The sequence below is a fragment of the Colias croceus genome, chromosome 6, assembly GCF_905220415.1.
Source record: "Colias croceus chromosome 6, ilColCroc2.1".
Classification (NCBI taxonomy): Eukaryota; Metazoa; Arthropoda; class Insecta; order Lepidoptera; family Pieridae; genus Colias; species Colias croceus.
Genome location: NC_059542.1, coordinates 4170944 through 4196485, shown reverse-complemented (window position 1 = coordinate 4196485; position 25542 = coordinate 4170944). Strand labels below are relative to the sequence as shown.

At 32.3% G+C, this 25542-nt stretch overlaps 3 protein-coding genes across 3 annotated transcripts; all 3 read right to left on the bottom strand.

Moving 5' to 3' along the window:
* Nucleotides 1-2006: 2006 nt before the first annotated feature.
* On the bottom strand, nucleotides 2007-5814 carry LOC123692637. The gene is made up of 8 exons (XM_045637401.1): nucleotides 5497-5814; nucleotides 5080-5421; nucleotides 4831-4997; nucleotides 4297-4694; nucleotides 2992-3053; nucleotides 2706-2918; nucleotides 2462-2628; nucleotides 2007-2178 (listed from the first exon to the last, which is right to left on the bottom strand). Exons 1-8 carry the CDS (start codon nucleotides 5506-5508, stop codon nucleotides 2112-2114), a joined length of 1428 nt encoding a protein of 475 aa, XP_045493357.1. The 5' UTR covers nucleotides 5509-5814; the 3' UTR covers nucleotides 2007-2111.
* A 3095-nt stretch (nucleotides 5815-8909) lies between these two features.
* LOC123692270 (cuticle protein 19-like) lies at nucleotides 8910-15141 on the bottom strand. The gene is made up of 4 exons (XM_045636995.1): nucleotides 15022-15141; nucleotides 14153-14305; nucleotides 11720-11886; nucleotides 8910-9090 (listed from the first exon to the last, which is right to left on the bottom strand). Exons 1-4 carry the CDS (start codon nucleotides 15031-15033, stop codon nucleotides 9036-9038), a joined length of 387 nt encoding a protein of 128 aa, XP_045492951.1. The 5' UTR covers nucleotides 15034-15141; the 3' UTR covers nucleotides 8910-9035.
* Nucleotides 15142-20536: 5395 nt separating this feature from the next.
* On the bottom strand, nucleotides 20537-23324 carry LOC123692636 (cuticle protein 7-like). The gene is made up of 4 exons (XM_045637400.1): nucleotides 23290-23324; nucleotides 22805-23047; nucleotides 21414-21580; nucleotides 20537-20795 (listed from the first exon to the last, which is right to left on the bottom strand). Exons 1-4 carry the CDS (start codon nucleotides 23299-23301, stop codon nucleotides 20537-20539), a joined length of 681 nt encoding a protein of 226 aa, XP_045493356.1. The 5' UTR covers nucleotides 23302-23324.
* Between the last annotated feature and the right edge of the window lie 2218 nt (nucleotides 23325-25542).

Here is a 25542-nt window from a genome sequence, read left to right as displayed (position 1 = left end):
TTATTAGATTTTAGACAAAGCGGGCGAAGCCGCGGGCGGTAAGCTATTTTTCGATAAAAATAACTAAAAATAATTATAACATTCCATTTAATGCAAGTCATTCACGCAGTCGTTCAGTGACCCATCTGTTTACCAAATAGTTTCTAAAATTAGTTCGTTTGTAAGCTAGAACATGCCATTGAGAAAATAATTTAAACAATGATAATGATCTACATCTATTTAATTGCCCAATGAAAGTGTAATTATTTGTTAATTGCAACATAACATTTACTGTACATTTTTGTTGTACCAGAAAGGTCACAAATACAATGAAATTTTTTATAGAGAGACGTGATGTGGATAAGTACGTTATTGCTCTCATTTATATATTTAGCTGCTTGGTTACCTACTTAATATGAAACAAGGCTGTGTGAAATACTTTATGCTGTATAAATTACAAAATTTGGAAAATGAGGAATGGGTTGGTTTTGTGCAATAATGGGGTACTTTAAAATTTTATATCGTTTATTTTTGTAAGCATTCATATTAAATAAATCATATCGAATTTCGAAAACTTTTTTACATAGTATTTGGAAATGAAAATCTTATAAGAGGGTTTAAACGCGATCAATTCATATTAAATTAAATATTATTTGACAAATATTATCAATGAAATTTAGTCATCTAAAAAAAGCAATCTAATTATAATCCATTGAATGCACAAATAGTCAAAAATAATGCATACAAATTCCGAAATTCTTAGAACGTAAATAAATATGATAGTATAATGCCAATCCAGTTTTTACATAGCCGGCACTTGTATAGAGCATTGTACTCGCTAAGAACCGTGAAAGACATGCCTCTTTTTGTTGATAGTTTTTGTCGTTAACCACAAATTTTATCAATACGCCATGATTACTTTGCGAGACCTCGTGTCATATTTTTATTGCTGAGTTATTTGTAAACCATCGTATATTTAGATTGATGCCATGCTTTGTTACCCGACTGCGAAAGGAGGGTTATGTTTATCGAGTGTATGTATATTTCATTGTCGTTACCTACCTATCTTTTATGGCACCAGTTTAAGAATCATAGCTACAAAATTGAGTTTTACAAAGAATTACTGTTATTATAGTTTGGATGCCATAAAACGAACAAATGTGATTTCCGTTAATAATTAATTAGTAAAATTAGATTTATTTGAGCTCTCTTATCTTTAAAGAGCTCCCCGATTTTGTAAGTCTATATTATGTTATTTCAGACACTAAACTTACAGTAAACATAATACCTGTTAACAGCGCAAGCAGCAGCGAATGATAAATGCAAAATACTTTCTTAAATAATTTAGAAGTCATAAAATCAAAGAGTTTGTCATAAAATGCAATTAATTCCTCTTTCTTGATATTGTTATAAAAATCAAACGTTTGAAAAGTTAGTTGTTTAACATTACAAATTTAATTCATAAATAAAATAACGTTTCAAGGCGGTTGCGTTGAGAATTTTATGAAAACCGTAATTTGAAAAATCGTTGCTGCATATCTACCTATGTAAGAGTCTATATTATGATATAATATAATGCGAATAAATATGAGTTGAAAATTCTCTCGGTCTTAGATAGCCCATTTATCGAGGAAGGCTTTTATAGGCTATAATAATATGTATGTGTTTTATGTTGTGTTTAAATTTTTAAATTGCATTAATTAGAATAAAAATTTCTGGGGTATTTACGATTTATTATGTACTGAAACATGTAGGCAATACAGAAGGATGTTTTCCCGTATAATACGCCATTTTGCATCAGGCCCTGCAACTTGAGACATATTATCATATTATATTCTTTAATGCTTAATACGCCCTGTAAATAATTTAATAATTTGCGAAGACTGGAAACAAATATTTTGTTCTTACGGTATTTAAGTATTTTTGAAATGTTAACTTTTTGGTGCGTTTCTCACTTTCTGTATTTAATAATAATTATTGTAGTTATTATATCACCACCAAGGAATACATAAATAATAATGACAAAGTTTCAATCATTCATACTTTATTTACAAATTCACAGCTTCAACAAGACATTACTGATATTTACAATATAATAAATTATTTGAGGGTCCTAAGTCACTGGTCATCGTTTAGTAATGGTGGTAAGCTGGGGCGGGGTGCACTGATGGGGCGGAGTTGTGGACAACCGCGTTAAATCTGGAAAAGAGAAGAAGAGTATTAGATTTTTTAGAACTATATCTGTACTGACATAAATCTGGAGAGTTTGTTTTTTTTTGTTTGAACACCCTAATCTCGAGAACCACGGTTCCGATTTGAAAAATGATATCACTGTTAGATAGTCTATTTATCGAGAAAGGCTAGATGCTATATATCATCATCCGAGACTAATAGGAGCGGAGCAATGCGGGTAAAACCGCGGGGCACAGCTAGTTACTTATTTTGCATTTTATTGTAATATAGCTTATGAAGGGAATTTTACCCATTGTGGTCATCAGCGGTGTAGTGCACGTTGCGCACGGAGCCGTCGGGCTGCACCAGCGAGTAGGAGCCGTGCACCGCGTCGCCGTCGCGGCTCTCGTGCTGCGACTTGTGGTCGCCCGTGTGCGGGTCAGCCACGGAGTACGCGAAGTCGTATTTCGGGTGCGCCTATTACACAAAGACAATTAGACGATGAACAAATCTTAAATATAGAACATGAAAACAGAAGATGTTTCTGTACGTACATAGGTGTCATGACCGTCGTAGTGAGCGACGGGAGCGGCGTACGCTACGGGAGCGTATGCCAAAGGTGTAGCATAACCGTAAGAGCCAGCATGGGCTAGAGGAGCGCCATAGTGGCCACCGTGGCCACCGTGGTGAACAATGCTTTGGGAAGACACAGCGTGGCCGTGTCCATAAGCGTTAGCCGCAGCCAAGAAGGCGCCGAAAGCTACGATCTGAAAGAAAGCAATTATTTTTAAACGTATTCTTTTTTATGATAGCTAAGTTTATTTTTAGAAAAGCACTCACTTTGCTGAACATATTGTGTGTTGTATGAAACAAATCAGAGTTGATTGATGTCAACGGTCCTGCTCAATGGTTTTATAGAACATGGTCGCGAAACTGTTTTGAGGTGGGGCAAAGAAATGCGTGCACGCACCTTGACTCTAACGTTGACCACTCAAGGTCATGATACAAATATGAAATGGTTAATCGTTGCCTGCACGGAAACAATGCTTCGTATGCTGGTTATTTAATTGGCATTTTAGGTGTTATTACAGTAATGGATACTTCCTAATTGATTATGAGTTACTCGCGTTGAAATTGATTGTAATTTGTTTTATTGAGGTCTTTTGTAGTACAAAGGTCATACTGAACTGATTGATATCTACTTTTATATACAGTATTATTTTTACTAATAGAATAGAGTGTGTATTATGAAAGTAATTGAAAGTAAATAGTTCATTATAAATACGATGAAAAATTACGTTTTAAAAACCTTATAATATGAGATGTATTTATACACTTTTTAAACATTAATTTAATGAAAATAATAATTAAATTAAAAGCCATGATTAAAAATTATGGCTTTTATGAATTTATAACTTTTGTAAAATTGTTAATGTTTATTTTGAATGAATGAATGTATGCAAAGGACAAATTTACGATATACAACGCCCTACGGTAACTATCAACCCTAGCAGTTATCAATTCTCAAAAATATGCCCTTAGTCAAAAGCGTCTGATTTTTGCAGCCAAAACTGGTCTTTATAGGCAATGAGTTCTGACTAGATTTAAGTTCAAATTAGTCCGAAGGCTGAGAATATTCATTTCATCAAAACTTTCAACATGTGTTTTTTTTTTCATTGATTAATCAAAATTAAGTTTCTTTCCCCATATTTACAAAACTTTAAGTTGTTTTGTATACGAATCAAACCTACAAAAAACTTCTGTATTGATAGAGAATTCGGACACGATACGGTTTCAACTACTTTTCCTCATTTTCAATGCAAACGTTGCTCTACGCATAACGAACGCATAACGAATTTCTGTTACCTAATCATTTGTTTATATATATCAGTAAATGCATGAACAGTTATTTATATTTTGTGCGCGTAATTAGACGTACAATAATTGTTCACATGATGTAAAAAAATAATAAAACACTTGTAAACATGCGTAAACATTTATTAGGAAGTTATAGTAGCAATTCAATTAATTCGTATAAATTTATTATAGGTTATAAGAACAGTATAAAATGTGTTTTGTAAAGTATTTTTCCTTTAGACTAGACAGTGATATTTGTGACACTGAATCTGTTAATAACAGTTTAACAAGATTTTTGTAGTCCATTCAAAGATGGAATGAGGATGTAAGTTAGAGGAGAAACGGCATTCTTTGCACTTGCTATTCTTTTAGATTGAAGACAGTTTACGAAATCGCTATAAGATACAACAACGTTTGGTTCTGGATTGGAAGGTGTTGATGCGTCTGTGCTAGGAGTGGGTACTTCTTCACTTGATTTTTCTCCACTCTTAGAGTCATCATTATCAACGGCTTCAGTAACTTCGTCTAACGACTCAATTGCTTTGTCATCGATTTTTGGTGCTTCTACTAATTGTTCTTTGTTTTGTTCCTTACAAGGTATATCTTTATTTTCAACTGATTCCACTGCTGCATCCTTATTGATAACTTCGGGTTCAGGTGACACCGTTTTTACAATGGCGTTAAATCTAAACGAAAAAATTAATAATCACTTATTTAAATACTTTTATTTTCATACATCCTTAAATAGACTAAACAAATTTAATTGTTTAAAAAAAGTAGTAAAATACATCAGACTACACAATGTATGAAAGTGATAATTACCCTTTCAAGTCATCAGCTGTGTAAACGACATCTCGTCTGTATCCATCTGGTTGGATAAAAGAGTATTGTCCTTGAACTACTGAGCCATCACTTTGTTCACTTTGTGTCTTTTTATCTCCTGTACCATCATCATACACTGCATACGAATATTGGTAGCCAAATGTATCCTGTAAATAAGTGATTGATATACTCAATATATTTGATAGCACAAAGTACGTTCAAGGCACATTGTTAAAGCTGCATACTTACATCCTTATTGGCTAATACGACAGGCACATTAGCGACCGGCGGCTTGTAGGCAACAATTTGAGCATTAGCTGCGGAACCTATTGGCGCCAACGCGGGGATCGGAGCGTTGATGACGCAAGGCGCCACACAAGGGTTCAGCGCATTTTGTAACGAAACTACCGATTCAATAGGAGCCGCGGATATTTGGGCTATTTGAGGACCACCATAAGCAACCGGGCCACCATAGTTGATGTATTCTAAAGGTAATACTTCAGAGCCACCACGAACGAAGACATTCGAGTATGTACCGCACAAATACCCGTCTAAAAGATTAAGGATTGAGAGCAAGCCTACAAATGCATTCTGAAACAAAAGTTAGGAAAAATATTAATAAAAATGTGTTAAAATTCGTGAAAAACCATATAAGTATCAACTTACTTTAGGAGTCATCTTTCTTGCTGATAGATGGAAGACAACTGATTTTTTTCAGCAGATCCGTCGTCTTATAAGACATTCTTTGTTCGTCCTAAAATATTCTGTTCTGTAATACCGAAACAAACCATCAATGTCGCTGAACACATGAATAGCGGTTTACAATTAATATGCAAATCAGCATTCAGTGGCAGCTCCGGTTCCTTCTCCTGTATTCAGTGCACGAAGTTTACAAAAACAATTCTAAATGCCGTGACAATTGCTTTTGTTTCAGAGTCCAGTTTATTTAAAGCAACATTCAAGGAATTATTTAACATCCTACGCATTTATCCAAGTACACGGAAACCTTTCGCGTAATTATGTAAATCGCCAATAAATGCGTGAGACAATATTTGTGCGTGAGCGCGCTTACTGCATAATGTGTAGTTTAAACTAACTACAAAGAAATCACATAACATTTGTTTAGTAACAACATTAAGGTATTGTTGTTATTTATAATTTTAACTTATTTAACTAATTAAAAATTAGTAACTTAACTATTTAAGTAATAATTGTAGCAGCTGAGATAGAGGTAAAACTGCAACGCATAAATAAAACACAGAGATGCTTTAATACAAAGTGAATTTTCCCCTTTATTATAACAATATTTATTGGTAGGTAAATAATTTTTTTTATCCTTTCAAACATTAAAGACAACTTACATAAAATAATATTTGCTATATGGTTTTATCGTGATAGTTTGAAAACTGGAGATCCTAAGCAAAATAATACATTTATATTAAAAAAATATAATATATTTCCGAATGTTCGTTTGTGTTTAAAATAATAATGTGACATTTCTATATATTTTTTCACGTAAAAAAAACTTATACATAATATCATAGAGTCCGGTCTCAATATCTCACATAGGCAGGCTAATATTATTGTGGTAGGCTAGATAAACTTTAATGAATTTTGAAGATAAAGCTTATTTCAATAATTTAATGAAATGTTTTATTTGGTGCACTAGAACAGGTACATGATTTTGTATACTTCACTAGGATTTTAAGTCGATTTTCGCATATAAAGAGGATAACATAAAGAACAGTGAGCAAAATTTCTCGTCACGGAACTTTTAATATTATTTTTTCATCAGGCGTCGTAATATTTCGTTCTTTGCAATATACCTAATTCATTGAAATTTGTGACAATCTTTAAACACCTCTTCTCTTGTCTAATTTGTGTTTGAGTGACTCTCTATGGTTTCAATTTCTATTTTTAATAATAGTTGATATTTTTATTTAGTAAATGGAGCTTTAAATTAAGTTTTACGTTACGTTATAGTACACATATCAGATTTAAGTAGTTTGATAATAATATGCACGAAAAAAGGTACATCTTTTACCACACGTCAAATACAGAGATTCCCTGAAATATAGAGATAAAAAAAATGTGTGCGTGTACTAGTGTACACACGTAAGAAGTGAAACTTCTTTATGAACTTATTTTTCAAAACATTACTATATGCAACTTTACAGAAATACAATCACGCGTGGTAGGAAAAAAAAAAGAAAAAGAGGGCGCGTAACGGAAAAATGTCACGCGTAACGAAAAAATGTTACACTAAATTTTTTTCCAACCCAAATAAAGAAGTTTCACTTCAAAAAATATCCTGTTTCTTATTAAAGATTTTTATCTTATTTTTTTAAAGCATAACGTATATTAAAGTCATTGTACAGTACAATTATGTTTTGATCACGTATCACTTATACAGTGCTTTATGTGAAAATAGGGTGTAAACTGATATCATTTTACGTGTGTCAAATCAATTGATATATTATTAACATTTCAGTAAAAGATTAGATGTACAATGTACATACGCGGTAAGTTTCTAAAATACTAAAACATAGAATTTAAGAAATTTATAAAGAGTGTGACTTTTCAGAATCACGATACCTAATGATAATTATTTTTAATTTGGTTTCTTTTCTTTGTTGAAGTATTCAGTAGATTTTCACTCATCAAAATTCTGAATATTTTTAATAAAAAAAAAATTATGTACCATTTTTAAGGGCAATCTTATATAATATACTAATATTATAAAGAGGAAATGTTTGTATGTATGTATGTATGTATGGTTTTGACGCATCAACTACTTAACCGATTACAATGAAATTTAGCACACATATAGAGGGTAACTTGGATTAACACATAGGATAGGTTTTATCCCGGAAATCCCACGGGAATGGGAACTATGCGGGTTTTCCTTTGAAAACGCGGGCGAAGCCGCAGGCGGAAATCTAGTCTATCTAGTAAACATATTTTTTGTATTTAACGAGAGACTTTCAATCTAATATCGATCATCAATCATCTCAGATGACTGTAATAAGTATATCCTATTTGTTAAATGCATGTGCGCCAAAAATAATTTTCTTTTCGAAGCTTATATTATATACCTATACTCTTTATTACTGTTACTATCACTTAAAAAATATTAAATACTTTAATAGACATAATTACGAATAATCAAGTTTATACGATCACATATAAAAAAATACACTATAATTCAATTTAATGCTTATGCTTCAGTAGGTAAATCGCGACATTTTGAATACCATTCATATTGACAGTTTCATCATCTATAAAGGAAGTTAATGTCATATCAATTTAAAACTTAGTTAGAGCAAAAAAATGGCGCACAGATTTTGTTCGTGGTGTCTCCTCCATAGTAATATTATCTCAATGGTGTGACTCCAAAATTTCAGTGGTGGCGTGGCTTTTTATATTTTTGAATATTTGGTTCTTTTGAATGCAGAATTTTTTAATATATCTATATACACGATATGCTCGCGCAATGTAACACGAATGCAATTATTCATTTTAATAATTAATAGCTTTTAACAGCACACAAATCAGTAGCAAATTATATTATGAAATATTCTCGCTCTATTAATAAGGATTTATAATTTGACAAATAGAAGCGTCAATTTAAATTATTGTTATATTATGTATTTGGGAATTATGTATTAAATATTAGTTTACTAATAACGATAGCAACAATATTTTTTTAAATATAAATCGCTAATTTAATTATTATAATATGACATTATAGTTACGAATTAGTCAATTTATTAGGATTATAAAAAAAATTACGCTATTAATCGATAGGTACTATTTTCAATTGGCTTTATATTATTAAAATATGGCATTGTTTTATTATTATTCATAAGCATACGGGCGGCTATATCGCAGGGTAACAATATAAAAAATAATAATAGAGATAGGATGGGGTCTTTTGGAGTATTTTTGAAATAATTGAATTTGTTTTATTATTTGGCATTAAATAGTATGAAAATATATGGAATGGTTTTATAGAAGTTTTCTAAAGGCTGATACTACTAATACATTGTGGGGTAAATATAATCAATAAAAAATCCATGTAAGTTTTGTAAAGTTTATTCGCCGCAGTCTTAAAACATAAAGTTCGTTGTCAACTAAAGACTATCTAAAGTATAAGGTACACGTAATATCACATAGGAGCTCTGCCTTCCGGCCAGTCTACCACCCTAGTGGTGGTACTCAGGGTGCACGGGCGCGGTGTTGTGGACTATCGCGTTGAAGCTGCAACAAACACACATAAATTAACAACCAATAACCAATAACCATCACTTAAATTACGCTCTATTTGACGACGCAGTGACCGGAACAACTAATTACTACATAGTGTTTAGTAATGTTGTATACATGTAAATTTGCAAACAAATTAAACGGATTAGGGTAAACGCAGCTATCAACGACCCATCGAAAATCTGAAGGTATTACCGACCTATAAAAGTAATTCGAAATTTAAACGTTTCCAGAACTATTCTAGCTATAGGTAGGCAAAGTTATACACGAATGTATTACTTGAGCATCGTATACTTTAACGTTAGAGTGAGTAACTGAGCAAAAAAGAGTTAAAATGCGTAAGTTGCTGCGGGGTAGCGTGGAAGCAGGACGTGTCGTACTGTTCCGTTGTTCCTTCGGGTAAGTACTGTGAGTATCTTTTTAAGACATTTACAAACAAATGACATCTATACTTTAATTTATATTACTAAATGTCAATGCATTTAAGTGTCAACTTTTCATTTCTTACAACATTTTATTAATAAAAAGTAATTTGAAACGATAAAACTTAAAATTAATATGGGACGGTGTTAGCTTCACCAGTTTAAGCCGCGGCAGGTATCAACGACCCGTAAGTCGGCAATGGCAGCAACGTAACTTTTTGTTTTATTTTCTTTTATGTTATTATATCACACTAACACAAGTGGTTTTATGGACCAGTTTAAATCTAAGCTATGAGTCTTCATAAAAATCTATTAGCGACTAAACTTTTTTGTCTAGTGTTGTGTCTTTTAGCGTTGTCAATTTATACAAAGTTATGATATTTTCGAGGATCCCTATCGAATAGTTACAGAAGTAAATCATTGTTTTTTTTTTGTTTAAACAATATGCATTTGTTCATATTTTGTATGACATTAATCAATTATAATCTATTTTATAGTCTGATGATCAAATGAATTAAAATAACCATTTTTTTATAGGTCGGTAATACAATTTAGGTTTATACTTACATACTTTAATACCGACCCATGTGGGTCGGCAATAGCAACTATAGGAAGATATTACCGATCGAATATAGATTGTTTAGTTTCTCATCTACAAATTCAAATTCAAATTGCTTTATTTGCAGAATGTAGAATAACGATGTTTGTATATACAGATAATATTGATCCTTAAACATTCTGCTCGTAATTGAGCGTGCAAATATATTTTTATTACTTTTATGACATAATAGGTGCCTATTAAAAATTATATTTTTAGGTTAAATTTAAAAAATTTAAAAAAATTATATTTTTAGGTTTTTAGGTTAAATTAACATAAAACATATTATAATTAGGTATATTTTTTCCAGAAATATGGAGCCACGAAAGCGGCGAAAAGTATTCAGTAAAACACAACTCGCCGAAGCAATCAATCAAATAGCATAACGAAATATCCTAGAGTTTGAAATCCTTAATTTAATATATGTACATATATTAATAGTATTATGTTGATTAATTTAAAAGTTTATAATAATTATTTAGTTCATTACTAAAAAGTACTCATTTGTTTTATTAAAAATAACTACAATTAAAAAATACGAATATATTTGCATTTTTATTTCATTTTATTAAGATCGGTAATCATCATCATCACTAGCTTCTATACATTCCATTGCTGGAAAAAGGCTTCCTCTCACATACGATCGGGAATAGCTGCATAAAAATCGTTAATAGCTTCACAGCCGTTTTTATGGGTCGGTAATAGCAACAATCGACTAAGTCACATTGTAAATTATTTTTTACAAGATAATCCTTTATTAGAATGTATTTGCTTCAATAAATACATTTTTTATACATAACACTAGCATATAAAATGAAATTATAAATCTTTAGAAGAACCAGTATACTTAAAAAATATGGTTGATTTTGAAATTGCCTTAGAGGGGTCGTTAATACCTGCGTTTACCTTAAGTGACACGGAAATTATTTAAAAATCAGGTATTGCGGTTCATTGGTTAAATTCGTTTCCGTTCGCAGTATTGAATTCCATTCGTAATAAGATACACATCGCTTTTATTGTTGCAATAGAACCGAATATTTGAGGCACTTTTTTATGAAGAAATAATTTTAATCTTGATAATCCATTCTAAACGTTATAATTCTATATGAACACTTTCACCAGTTTTTATACAGACACACCCACTAACTTATGACTTGTGTGTATACATTGTAAGTAATAAGATAGCCATTTATGACGTCCATACAATCCTCCGTTACGCACAGTTGTCAGGTCGTCACAGTCTCTTTATCAAACCACACAATAAAGTAATTGTACGACGACACACAGATGCTCACTAGACCGTCATTTTACTTTGCAAATATATGACTTTGTCGTGTTATAATCCCCATTCACACAGCTATCTAAAATATTTTTCTTATAGATTTAAGTGGGTTTCTTATAGGCACTAATAAAGGGTAAGTGTTTTAAAAATATTACTGGGATATTGTAATGACCACTATATGTTTCAATATATGTAAGGTATTGACATACTAATAATATGGTATAACTTACGTTCTCATATGAGAGTTATATCTTTTATTACAGAGACATAATCATAAATTGTCTGTTTAACCTATTGTTGTGTTTCAAAAAGAAGCCTTACCCATTGTGGTCATCAGCGGTGTACGTGACCTTGCGGAAGGAGCCATCAGGCTGGAGGAGGGAGTATTCGCCCTTAACGACGTCACCGTCGCGCGCCTCGTGCTGGGTCTTGTGGTCGCCGGTGTGGGGGTCCGATACGGAGTATGAATAGTCGTATTTAGGATGGGCCTGAGAATTATAAGGTAAAGTTAAGGGAGTGTAAGTAAATGAACAATACTTCTACGGCACTGTGTATGTATGGTTATGTGTTTGTAAAATGTATTTTTAATACAAACTAAACAGTTATTGTTTTTACATCTAGCTAAACTCACTTTAAATATGTGTGAATAAGTTTAGTTGTATTTTAAAAGTATAAGATGTCTATTTTCGATAGATTTTGGGACCTAATGATGCTTAAAATATCTAGTTGAATTTGATTATTATTGTTTTGTACATTATATAAAAGAAAACGAACACAGGCTTCTAAATGAACAAAATATTAGTACAAATCCGGTTAGATGTGTATAAAAAATAATCAGGTTGAAAAGACATCAACGCGTCAAGCGTTCATGTGAATAATTAAATACTTTGATTGAAATCGTTTCACTTTTTAATCGACTTCATGAAAAATATTTAAACGACCAACCGCTTACTTACTAACATTATTATCAACAACATTTTGTAGCATCCCACGCCTAAAACCCGTTGTTGAAATCTACGAGCAATCAAGACATCCTCCATTAAAAGTGTCGCTTTACGCAACTGTATTTGGGTCGGCGGCGGCCGCTAACAACCCATATCTGTTATTAAAACGAGCGTGCGCAGAACTGTTTATGCAAACAACGCTGGATTTCGTCCACATCATTCTAGTCATTATCCCTCGATTTCACAATGTCCTGGGAAAACGAGTTCAGTTATTGGAGCTTAAATCACGACTAGGATTCAATCATTACATAACAACTGTTTAGATCAAATTATTACTCACGCCGCGCTATTTATGACAACGTAAAACGTTGCTATCTCATACTTATTTGAACGATTTCATTTCCTTTGTTTTGTAACTAGGTGTTATCTAATTTTATATTATCAAGTTATTGTTAACAAACATTATAATATACTCTCGCTTGGGTGATATAACGTTTTATTAAGATAATTTCTTAATATATCTTTTTAATTACAGTTCACTTTTATTCAACGGTATTACATGTATTTTTTTCATAGTTACGTTCCATGTAGACTTTTTCTTGTGTAGATTTATATGTAGTTCTCTTTACGCGTATTTATTTGATATTTTAAATTGTATAACTCTAGTATATTACACAAAATTATAATATATTCATTTGTATTAATATTAATAATTTCATTTTTTGTCAAATTTATTAAAATATATTATTTTATTCAATCAACTCGTATGTTACATATATAGGATGTTAATACCCTAATAGTATGCAACAGCCAATGATTCGCGTGTCGATATTACGAGCGGGAATAAAATTAATATTTAGTGAGTTTAGCGAAAACTTCATTATGTAATATTGGTAAAAGTAAAGCTGGATTGTTCGCAGATATTTGCCCCGGAAGCGATACGATAATCGGGTAACAACACGTTCAGATTACGTAACTATCAATTAGTAACTATTGTATTACGCCATCCTCATTTTATGACTGTAACAAGAACTTTTATTAAGAACAGTTTAATGTTTAATCGAAAGCACAGCAAATGAAATGAAAATTTCATAGCGAATGACATCATTTGTTGGCTACTACGTAACTGTTTTACGTGAAGAAGCATATATTTATTTTCTGCATAATACCATGGACGAATAGATATAATATAATACGTAGCAGCAAAGATTTATAGCAAAAAGTAAGCCACGTTAAGAAGAATACATTTTTTTCTATAATAGAGAACAGATTGCTTTATTGCAAAAACGTAAAGCTTGCCTTACTAATCCTTTGTTTGTTTGTAATGATAGTGATTATCTCTTCAAGCGGAGTCTGTAAGTCTTGCGAAATGGCCTTGACCATGTTAGTATCTGGGCCTGAAGATTGTGAAATTTATTGTCTTAATGCATGTTCTCATTACTCGAGTCTCTGTGGTCATTATCCGCTGTTTATATCGTTACACCGAAACTAAATTGTGGGTCGAGTTCATTTATGTTTGCTCGTTGCGAAATGCATTGTGCTATTATAATATGCAATTATATTTATCGTGGTCGTCTCTTTGTAAGTTAATATGGTTGTTGTTTTGTTTTGTTATCCACTCTATCATTGTCTGATTGCGTTGATTTATATGTTTTGTTAAAATCATCAACGTTAGTTTTATATTATAGTTACGACTTGTTACAAGCATCTAATATAGGTTAAATATGTTCATATATAGGATAAATATATTTTCTTCAAGCAAAATCGATGACTTCTACTATGACTTAATAACCAATCTGAATATTCTTACATGATAGTCCACGTGTTGGTCGTGGGCTTCATAGGCGACGTGTTGTACGGGCGCGTACGCGACAGCCTCGTGGCCGTAGCTCTCGCCGGCATAGCCGTGCCCCGCCAGGAGCCCGGCGGCTGCCACTGCCACTACCGAGAGGATAACTGCGGCCTGTGAACAGATAATGAATAATTAAATGCTGGAATATATGGATCTTCCAGAAACCATTGATATGGTGCCGCTGACGAGATTTTTATAGAATTGGAATCTTTATAGAAGTTGGAGTCTTTATAGAACCTGTATTACGTAGGAATATAGTCCAGAATCTATAGGATGCTGCGGATATAGTTCTTAATGAAACCAGATAGTACTGCTTGAGTAGGTATTCAAAAACTTGTAAATAGGGTAAACTACATGCTCTTTTTATTCTCTGGTCTCTTAGAATTTGTCCTGTTAGTATTCAGGGTCTTATTAATCTGTAACTGACCATTGATGGATGGCACTGTAAATGAAACTAAATAAATTTTAATTATAAAATAATAAACTAAAAAGCGATAATAATAAAAAAGGATAGTTATTAAAGAAAAATGTGCGTATTAATGTGATAGCTAAGTAAATTGAAAATAGTTGTGATTGAATTTATGTTTATACAATAGAACTAAGTAACTATAGTACAAGACTGTTGCAGCAATAAAGAGGTAGGTATTGCAGGGCCCAGCTCTGTGCATTGCTCTATATTGTCAAATTCTATTTAGTAATCCTAGCTGGTACTACCGTCAGGCGTGAACAGACTTCTCGGAAAATGAAATCTCAACGCTCCATATATTCTCTGACGATTGTTATCTATCCTTTCACTTGCAACGGGATAGGACACGAATTGCACTTACTTTAGCGAACATTGCGTTTGAATAAGGTTTGCTTCGTTGGAACGATCACACACGACTGATACTCAGGAGGCACACCACCGACTTTTATATTGGTTCAACCACCAAGATGCGGCGCCGTACGCTGCGTCTACGCAAGAATATAGTGGTTTGATAATAATATGGCAATTACGTAAAATTATGTAGCACTGAATACAGTTCAAGGGGAATAATGTAGACAACATAGAAAAATGGAGCAGCTTGGTTAATGAATGATTTCTCGAGCCTGGTAAGTTATGAAAGCTCGTGTTCATTATAGATGTCGGAGCCATCGCACGACTGTTTGGCATCAATTGGTTACACACAATAGATTATGTGTACTTTGCACACAGACGATTTATTATAGACTATTTTCAAATATGTGTTTACGTTATAAATGTTTACCTAAATCATTTTTTTATTGAATTACAAAACTCGTATTTAAAGCTGTCACTTTATTCAGCTTTTAATTTGCAATGTATATCTATCGAATTGAGCATATTTTTTACACAAATCAAATGTATATTAAGATGTCATAAATACGCATGTTATGCGAATTCTTGCATACATTTATTTTCTGACATAATAATATTTTATCGTCATATTTTATTAAGTTTCTATCACGCTTTCTCTGCCTAAAAACCTTACATATATTTACATAACATGTTAAAATAATATGCACAATAATTCTTGCATTACCTCATAAAAGCGTTTAAAACATCCTTAATAGGGAAATAAATCACGAAAGATCTCCATCACGTCGTGTTTTCTCTAGTCCGACTTTTGTTTTACGTGACCAATATGAAACGATACATATCTTAACAAGGTACTGTTGATATTTGGTTAAGAAATGAGGCGGAATTGTTTTCTCATTAATATCTAGATAAAAATCTCAGCTTTTAACGTATACTCAATGCTATATAGCAGCTTTTAGGAAATTAGCCTTGAAAATATCTGTTTATCTATCATGTACTAATTGATTGATAATTTTAAACGCTTAATTGGAAGATCAAAATTAATTTGCATGTTTACAATTTTCGTAATTTGGCTTTTTATTTAGTTTTAGCATAGTAACGATAAAATTTGGAACACTTGTTAAAACATTATCTTAAAAATATATTATTGCCATATATTTTTAAGATAATAAATAAATATATTTTTGTTATATTATTGCACTGCTAATAATATAAACAAATGTTTTTATTTTGGCCAATATGACGAACAAACAAACGAATTCGAAAGGCACTAAACGTACTCAATAACAATACCTAAAAGTGGAACAACGAAATGTGATACCTCGCTCAAAAATAGGCAAGTCTAGGCTAGATTGTATTACATTACTATTGCACATGCTCAGTGATATGTGCTGAAATTTAATACAAAAAATAATTGACTAGGAGATAGATTGAGTATAAACATATCTGATAACCTTGAATATTTTAGTAAAATATTCGTGTACATCCTGGGTAGTTTTAAGATATAATATTGATCATCAATTTATTTAAGAGTGAATAATAAAGACTTACATTTTTTAAGTTTAGTGTAAAACAGAATTGCTTTTAAATTAATATTTATTTGGGTGTCTATAAGTTTTAAAGACCAAATTTTTGAGGAAAAATGTGTTCGACTTCGCTACCAACTCAAAAAAAAATATAGTAACTAATATTTTTACCATTAATCACAATAAATAACGAAAACTTATCCTTAAGGTTACGTCTCCGGAAATGCCTGATTTGAAAATCTCATTCAAATGTATCAGATATTAATACTACGAAATGTTAGCTGTTTTTAATTTTATTATCGATCAAAGTGTGCCGCCTAGACAAGATACTTAGTCTTTATTTAGAGCATGCATCTATTCCTTAAGTTATCTTTAGGTTTTTACATTTATTTCTCTTTTATTTTGATAAGTTAAGAAGATTTTGTTATTTCTTATGTTATTGATAAGATTTAATGTTAAGTATGAAAGGACAAGACATTTTGGAAATTCATACATAAGTATACCTTCGTATTATATTTACAATTTACATATGAAACAAATATTATTTTAACGCATTTATTAAACGACTTCAAAAAAAGGAGGAGGTATAATGTGCTTCGTATTAAAATTGTAATAACGTTTTTGTCCTTTATAACTAACTAGGGCTTATGGTATTCCGATTATCCAAGCTACTATTCACTCTTTTTTATTTGCTTCAAATTAACTGAATCACACACATACAAATTCATTGAATATTGTCGATTTAACTAGGACAAGTTTCATTTTAATTACTATTTTGGATAACAAAATTTACGATTACAAAAGAGCATCTTAGGAGAATCTTAAATGAGATGTCTAGTTGAATAAATTATCATTTTCTTAAATTAAAGTACCTACTATAAAAATGTGTTATATTGAGTTATATATCCCAACCTATTCTTTCCTAGGAAGGGATAGATTTATTGTGTATGTTATTTAAAATACTTATTTACCAACAATTATTTATGTCACATTTTCCAATAGATTATTAATTAAATATATCTAATATAAGATGCTTCTTTAAAAAGGGAGAAAAGAACTCTACAATTAACATTCAATGTTAACACGCTTATAGTAATTAATAGACTATAACAATTACATGCTTCTAATGCGTTTGTGCAATTTATGCTACTAAGATGAGTTTATAAGTAGATTAATTTTGAGGTTGAAAAGTATATTGATAATACTTTTTGGAGCATTGTAAAGAAACTTATATCATGCAACTAAACGCAAGTGGTAATTTAGGTGTAGATTTTGATTGATTGACGACGCGTGAATTTAACAGACAGATAATTTAGCACAATTATACCGAAGTTTGAAGTAAAAATTGGCAAAAATTTGTTGTTCTATAAAAGATAAGGTTATTTAGATAAATAAATTAGTAAGGTTTATTAGTGCATCTGTTGATGTTATTTAATTGTTAATTAATTTCGTTTGGTCCCCGACAGTATGTCTACAGTATATCTACATAACATTTAAACAGTTTATATGTATCTACTTCAAATTTGTATCGTGCGGGGTGAATTTTGATACTCTAGTTTTACTATAGTATGCTAATGTAATTGCTAAAATATTTAAATAAATGTTAATCAGTATCTAAAATTAAACTTAAATTTCTTACGCATATTATATCTCTACAATACATGTAATATTATACAATATAAAGAATATTAAATAATAAAGTGTATTATATGAAATTAAATTATTCGGCGAGACTTGGTGAAGTAAGTCACGGACAAATTTACTATAAAATGTAAGTGAATACGAAACTTTTTTCGTAAATTCGAGGCATTATGTAAGTAATGTGGTAATTAGGCATTGTTACTCAACTTCACACATCCGCGATTGAATTGATCGATGTAACATGTTTTTTTTAATAATTCAAGTGAACAATTTACTTCAATATGACATTATATGGATCAATTATTGGGCTTCTGCTTACTTCGGCTTACTGGATTTTACAATGTCATTATCGTCAAAATGTACATCATCATCATCATCATCCACAGCCCATGTTTGTCAACTGCTGGACATAGGCCTCAGTCATGGCACGCCATTGAGCCCGGTCATTCGCTCGTTGTCAGTTGGATTTGGATTTGGCGGCCTACCGTAACCCGGGGATTCTTCGCACCCCCTGTTCTACCGTTACCACGACCGTCGCCGTAGCCGGGAATAGTACAACTACCGGGAACTGGGGGGCCGTGGTTGGGAATAGCTTGCCATAATTGGTAAATGCCCATAGTCGCCACGCTGGGCATGCGGGTTGGCGACCGCAGTGCATAACATTTCGAAACAACAATTGCTGCCCATTGCTGTCCTGTTAGATTTTGTTATGCTGATTTGGATGGTTATACCGCCATCAGTCGGTCGTCAGAGCATTGTCCGTTGTTCAACAGGATGCACCGCGGGAAGGTGAGGTTGACTATTGGAGCACTGAGTTGTTATTGTAACTCCCTAACATCCCCTCCGTCAAAATGTACAATATATTTAAACATACATAATAATATTAAGTATCAATATTAATTATGTCTTATTATTTATTGTTATGTGTCTCATAATTAATATAAGAGTCATATTAATAGTATTTGTTATCACTTGTTCACTAATACATATGCCTCTGTTAGTGATTCTTATGTCAACATAAATAAAGAAGACGACATCAAAATATTAATCTTATAATACACTAACCTCTTTCTTGTAGATGACCTTAATTGCATACTTAACACGGGAGCTGATATTTAGAGTTGTAACATAAATTAGTTTTGCATAAATTAAGTTGCTTTATTCGGAACTCAAAGTAATCTAAGTATAGGTTTGATCAAATTACTTTGAAATGGCAGGAATAGCAATTTGCACCTCCACACCATAAATAAATAATTTTAATGTGCTTTTCTATATCTATACTAATATTATAAAGAGGAAAGGTTTGTAATTATGTATGTATGTATGGTTTTCACGCATAAACTACTGGACCGATTTTGATGAAATTTGGCACAGACAATCTTTAGACCCTGAGAAAGAACATAGGCTACCTTTTATTGCGAAATATGTACCACGGGCGAAGCCGGGGCGGACCACTAGTTATTCATATAAATAGAGACAAGTCGATGCAGAGATCATTTTTTTATACCTAAGCTTTATAAATTGTAAAGCTTATTAATAGTAAGATGCTATCAAAACACAATTGATGCGAAATTCTATGCAATGTATTTTGAGTTGAGATGATTCTGACCTCCGGTCATTATTTGGCAATTAAAATGCGGGTCACGGTTTTGGGAGTAGAATTAATGAAGTATTCGTTCAAGTTTAAAAACGAAGGTTCTTTTCTGGTATCTTAAAATTTACAGCCTATTCTCGTTAACGTATTTTTAGAGTACCTACCTATTATATAATATGTATTAAAAATTAGTATCATGGTTTTCATAACTTCCGAAATAAGTGATTGTTTCATTCATAGCAAAGATGCGTATAAATGAAATCAATTAGACAGACAGCTAAACCGTGATTGAAATTAATGATTTTTTCGTCGGATACCGTTACGTCTTCGTTGTTCTAATTCAAATATGCGTTGCATAAACCAATAATATATGCGGTTAGGAAGCCGAGAACAATAGAATACGAACAATGCAACAGAACGGGAGTACCTACTTCCGAAGTTATATTATCATATTGTAGTGGTTAAAAACACTAATTGGAATCTGTGTTTCATTAAATAGATATTGGCTTCGATGAAGTTATACATCATCGTGCTGTTATTGATGTTCTTATTGTATATATATCATCCACTTGAATTGTTTATTACTAAAATGTTAAAAGTGATCATTTTCTTTATAGGTGTTTTTATGTTTGAGATTGTAGATAAATATAATTATTACGAATACAAATGTCAATGTTTATGAAATTAAATAAAACCAAAACATAAGGAGAGCCTATAAATAATCTTTATTTCTATGACCATAGACTAAGGAGAGAAGTAATAAATTAATGGTGAGCGAGGATAGGAGTGGCGTGGACGATTTGGCCATGGACAAGGGGAGCGGCGTGGACAATGGGACCATGGGCAGCGTGAACGAGTTGAGCAGCGTGGATGACGGGGCCAGCGTGGACGACGGGGGCAGCGTGGACCACGGGGGTAGCGTGGACCAGGGCAGCACGGGCTTGGGCGTTGGCGTGGGCAGCGTTTGCCTGAGCAGCGGCAGCTTGTTCAGATGGGGCTGAGTTGTGGACTACGGCGTTGAAACTGTGGAGAAGAAGTCGGCAAGACATTGTAACGCGCGTATGTACGATATTCATTGTTACCTAGATAATATAGTTTGGTATCCTAAGATTAGCTAAGGCAATCAACGCTTAGAGCCTCGAAACAAGTGTGGGCTTTTAATTTACGTCAATTACAAAACTAGGGCTTATTCTTCGCTACGATTTTATCAAATCTATTAGCCGAAACAACGTCTGTAAAGATAAATCACATCGTCCTAAACGCAAGCTAGTTAGTCTCGCTAGCTGTATGAGTTATTCGGATCTGGTCAGAACACACATGGTTACAATTGCGCAACTACGCATTGGAAGCAAGTTCACACTAGTGATAATGTAACACTTTCGCGATCTAATCCATAAAACGTATGTCACTACATTTAATAATGTTATAATTTTTTTCATGAATAAGTAATGAGATTTAGAACAACTTTCCAAAATATCTCGTCGCAACACTGTTGATCGTAGTTATATAGTCTTATCAAAATCGCAAACGTAATCTGACAGTTTTAATTGCCCATACGCCCTTATTGTGGCTCGTTGATGATGTAACTGAAAATTCTGAAGTCTTTTTAGCTATGAAGAAACAATGTAAGTTTTAGTATACCCGTTGTGAGCATCGGCGGTGTATTCAACAGTTCTGACGGCACCATCGGGTTGGACCAGGGAATATTCGCCTCTCACGACGTCACCTTCGCGGCTCTCGTGCTGGGATTTGTGGTCACCGGTGTGAGGGTCTTCTACAGAGTAGGAGAACTCGTAGTGAGCGGGAGCCTGAAAAGAAAAATGATCGCTCAATACATGACAATAATAATGGCAAATATATATTTAAGTTGTTGGTTGTTTTGTGATGAAAATAAACATTTGAAATAGATTCAAATATATGTTCTAAATACCTTTATCTCTGTAGAATTTGAGAACAATTATAGTTCTTCAATTATTGCCTAGTGTTCCAGTTACAGTTTCACAAGCCATTATTTCGGTGTAAATATTGCACTATGGCTGGCTTGATTAACATTGATACATGTATTATTAGCAGCTATTACCAATTTCAGTTGTGCTACCATTGATGGCGTGATTGATAAGCAACGCGAGTTACAAAACGTTGTTATGTCAAGTTACTTGCACAAACTGTTTAATTGCGTTGTATTAGCGGTATTAATTTTTAATCAAGGCCTTTCACTTCTCTAGTTAAAATAGTTAAAGTTATATTGAACATGGAGTTGTTTCAAAAACAATTAGTTTATTTTCATATTAAGTCGCCGATACAACATCTGACAGGTTGATTCACAATCCCAGTAACCTCCTTCAACGCGACACCTTCTATCATTTAAAATTGCGAATGTTATTTAATCGCCATTTCCGGATATGCAAAGCCTACTTGCATCATAAATAGAGCGGTTGTTCGAATTTATCTAAGTCCCTTTATCTAATAGTATAGTTGCGATTATAAACGAGATCACTTCCCTATTGGTCAAGGAATGTGAAACTACCAATCTCCAATGGTGACTTATGTCTGAGGTGCAATTATTACTTAATTTATACAAACAGCGTGCATACGAATCTGTTAGAATTTAATAACGTTTAGCATTACTCTACATAGACGGGAATAAAACGTGAAATTTATTAGACTGTTGGTATTATTTTTCATATTATTCCACAATATAATAAATATAACTCTCTCAATAATCTATCAAGATCTCTATCAATCAAGAAGAGAGGCTATCGAGAAACTACTCTATAAAATAAGCAGATACTTCTAACAAAACGTTTAATATTGATAGTTATTGCCTTGCCTACATAAAGTTAACTGACCGACTTAAGTTAAAATTAATTGAATTGGCTCAATGATTTTATTTGCAATGATGTCTATTTAGATGTCATAATCACATTAATTATACCCTATGATTATACCTATTCGGCTTTTGTATAAAATATGCTTTTGTGTGAAGTTTTTCTTTACTAAACTATTCTAATATTATCTGTGCTTTATCTTACTTGTTCCTCAATGTGTTCGCGAGCAATCGCGATGGGGGCAGCGTGGGCTACATGTTGGACAAAAGGAGAGGCATGGATCAACGGAGCGGCATGGGCTACAACCGGGCCATCGGCTACAATGGGGGCATATGCCTGTTGCGTGGGCTGGTCGTGGCGCACGATGCTCTGGGAGGAGACAGCGGAGTGACCTTCCTGGATGAGTCCGGCTTGGCAGACCGCTACCAGGAGGCTGATGACTGCTACCTGGAAAATTATACAACATTGTATATAGAATAAAAATTGGGTTGGTTGGTAGATTTGTAGTAGGTAGTTGTTGATATTAGCGCGTCCAAATAATCATACTTTTCAGCTTTATAAAATTTGTTTATATTTTGAACATAAGATGTTTTGATGATGTTGTGATCTTCACTTTTTTATATTTTGAAAAGAGTTTATAAAAAGACCTTTCGCAATTTTTGTGAATAAATATTATATCGATATCTTACTTTGAAGTACATGTTGATGCTTTATTGAACTGTGCTCAATTGGTATGGATAAGGGTTTTGAGGTACTTTTTATACTTGAGATGAATGCATGTGTCATTTAACACCAAACCGGCTGGCTGACATACGACCCGCAAAGTTGTTACGTCATAGGTGCTTTTAAGCTTCTTTCAAGGTTAACTGTAAAATTTACAGATGCTCATTTTCTATAATTAATGTTAAGTGGTTGAACGTTTTAAGGATGACACGATGAATCTTGTCGTGAATGGTTGGGTAATAAGTACAGATACTTTTTGTTTCATGTTTCTTGTGTTTGTTTTATATGTTTTATGCGTCTTTATACGTTTGAAGATTTGAGAGATTATATTAATTATGTAACAAATTCACTTCAAATACATTTGAATATTAGATACGTAAATAAAAATCCTTGCAATTTACAGAATTAAAAGATGAGTTTGTAACCAACCTACGTACAAACTTTTTTTAAAGTTGCTTAAGAAAGTAAAATCTTATTGTATCATGATATCTGCAAAGATAATAATGTTAGCTCTAACAGAAGTAGCGGTAAATCCCGATTGACTTTTGAGATAAGGTAACTTTATGCCCTTTATCTTCAATATAACCATGGTGTATCATGAATTAATTATATTAGGAAGGTATAGCTTATAAGAACTAAGTATGAATAAAATTTGAGTATAAGGAATATTACGACTTAATACAATATATTTTTAATATAAGTAAAAGTACATTCAGAATCCACAACTTAAAATTGTAGAGTTCTTTTCATACCTCAAGATTTGTGAATATTTAGTTAATTTAACAAATTACTGTGTATTCAGCCTTATACTTATAAAATCACACAGTGTGAACGCGCCTTTAGATTCCGGTCCGGTAAGAAAGTAGCGCTCTGGGTTGCACCGAGTGATCCAGTAAACTGTTGTGTAATGTTAGGCTGGCAGCATACTGAGGATTTTTTTTCTGATATATTTAAATAAAATAAAATATGTGTTATGTGACCTATGTATCTGTTGACGATAACTGCGATATTTATTGTTATAAATGGAAAATTGTAAAGGTTTGACCGAAATTCCTGGAGGTAAAAAATAGTTTATAGGTTTCTGAGTAATACGATTAAATTAAAATATGACGATATAATAAAAAAACCACAATAATCTTAGTTATAGTATGGTATTTACATAATGCCAAATACAATGATGCCATTTGCGCAGTTTATATACCTAGCACAGACAATTAGTAAAACAATAACATCCAAACCCAGTGCATCACAACTTTACACATCAGCGTTTATTTCCCTCATGCATAGCAACGTAATGCAACCCTCGAAGGTCAGAAGTAACTCGATATCGGCAAAAACATAACGAGACCTTTCGATCCAAAAGTTAAATCGATTGCTATCTTCTCTGTATGTCATGTCAAGAAGAGCGGTATCGTTAAAAGAACGATTGCTCATTATTGTTAATACGCCAGCATTTTTAAGGCGAACGTTGTAATGGATTTTGTAAAATTTTGTGCAGATAAGATAATATTATATTATTGTAATTTTACGTAAAAACGATATAAGTAATATATGAAATTATTTCTTGTTAACGTAGTTGTGACTGGTTGTGAATTAGAAATCTATGAAGGATGAACGCGTATAACTTCTTCTACTAATATTATAGTACTAGTGTACTAGTTTGTGAGGATGGATGATGGATGGCTGTTTGTTATTCCTTCACGTAAAACAACTGAACCGATTACAATTGATATGAAGATAGCTGAAGAGCCAGAATAAGACATAGGCTACTAATAATTTGAAATATAATATCGACACTTATAATGATAATATATTATATTCTCATTATAAGTTCCGATTAATAAGACTTGTAAAAATAGAGCTTAACCATCTTATTTTAATAAATATTTTAATTAACATCATTCATTTTTTTAATTAATAACTTAATTAAAAGAAGAAACGATGACAGGCTTCAAGTATGGATTAAAATATATGATACTTTCATTGTGTCAAACCTTGAGCGTAATATTAAATTTGAGCGTATTGAATTACAATGAATATTTTTGGTATTAAGGCTTGAAATATCACGAAATATATATGATGAAGGATGAAAAAAGTTTATTTTATTAAATTAAAAAGAAAAAAAAAAACAATGCACACTTTTCGATCTGGTAATAACATAAAGAGGAGAGCATAAAGGTTTAACTTAACTCTTCCACGTAGAGTTTAAAAGCTATCGC

Excerpts from the sequence above, each read along its gene's own strand:
- LOC123692637 (XM_045637401.1), bottom strand. Across the intron at positions 4,695-4,830 it reads ACAGCTGATGACTTGAAAGG|ATTTAACGCCATTGTAAAAA; the intron begins GTAATTATCACT and ends TTTTTCGTTTAG. Across the intron at positions 2,179-2,461 it reads ACCGCTGATGACCACAATGG|ATTTAACGCGGTTGTCCACA; the intron begins GTAAAATTCCCT and ends TCTCTTTTCCAG.
- LOC123692270 (XM_045636995.1), bottom strand. Across the intron at positions 11,887-14,152 it reads ACCAACACGTGGACTATCAT|GCCCATCCTAAATACGACTA; the intron begins GTAAGAATATTC and ends TATAATTCTCAG. Across the intron at positions 9,091-11,719 it reads ACCGCTGATGACCACAATGG|CTTCAACGCGATAGTCCACA; the intron begins GTAAGGCTTCTT and ends TGTTTGTTGCAG.
- LOC123692636 (XM_045637400.1), bottom strand. Across the intron at positions 21,581-22,804 it reads GCGAACACATTGAGGAACAA|GCTCCCGCTCACTACGAGTT; the intron begins GTAAGATAAAGC and ends TTTTCTTTTCAG. Across the intron at positions 20,796-21,413 it reads ACCGCCGATGCTCACAACGG|TTTCAACGCCGTAGTCCACA; the intron begins GTATACTAAAAC and ends TCTTCTCCACAG.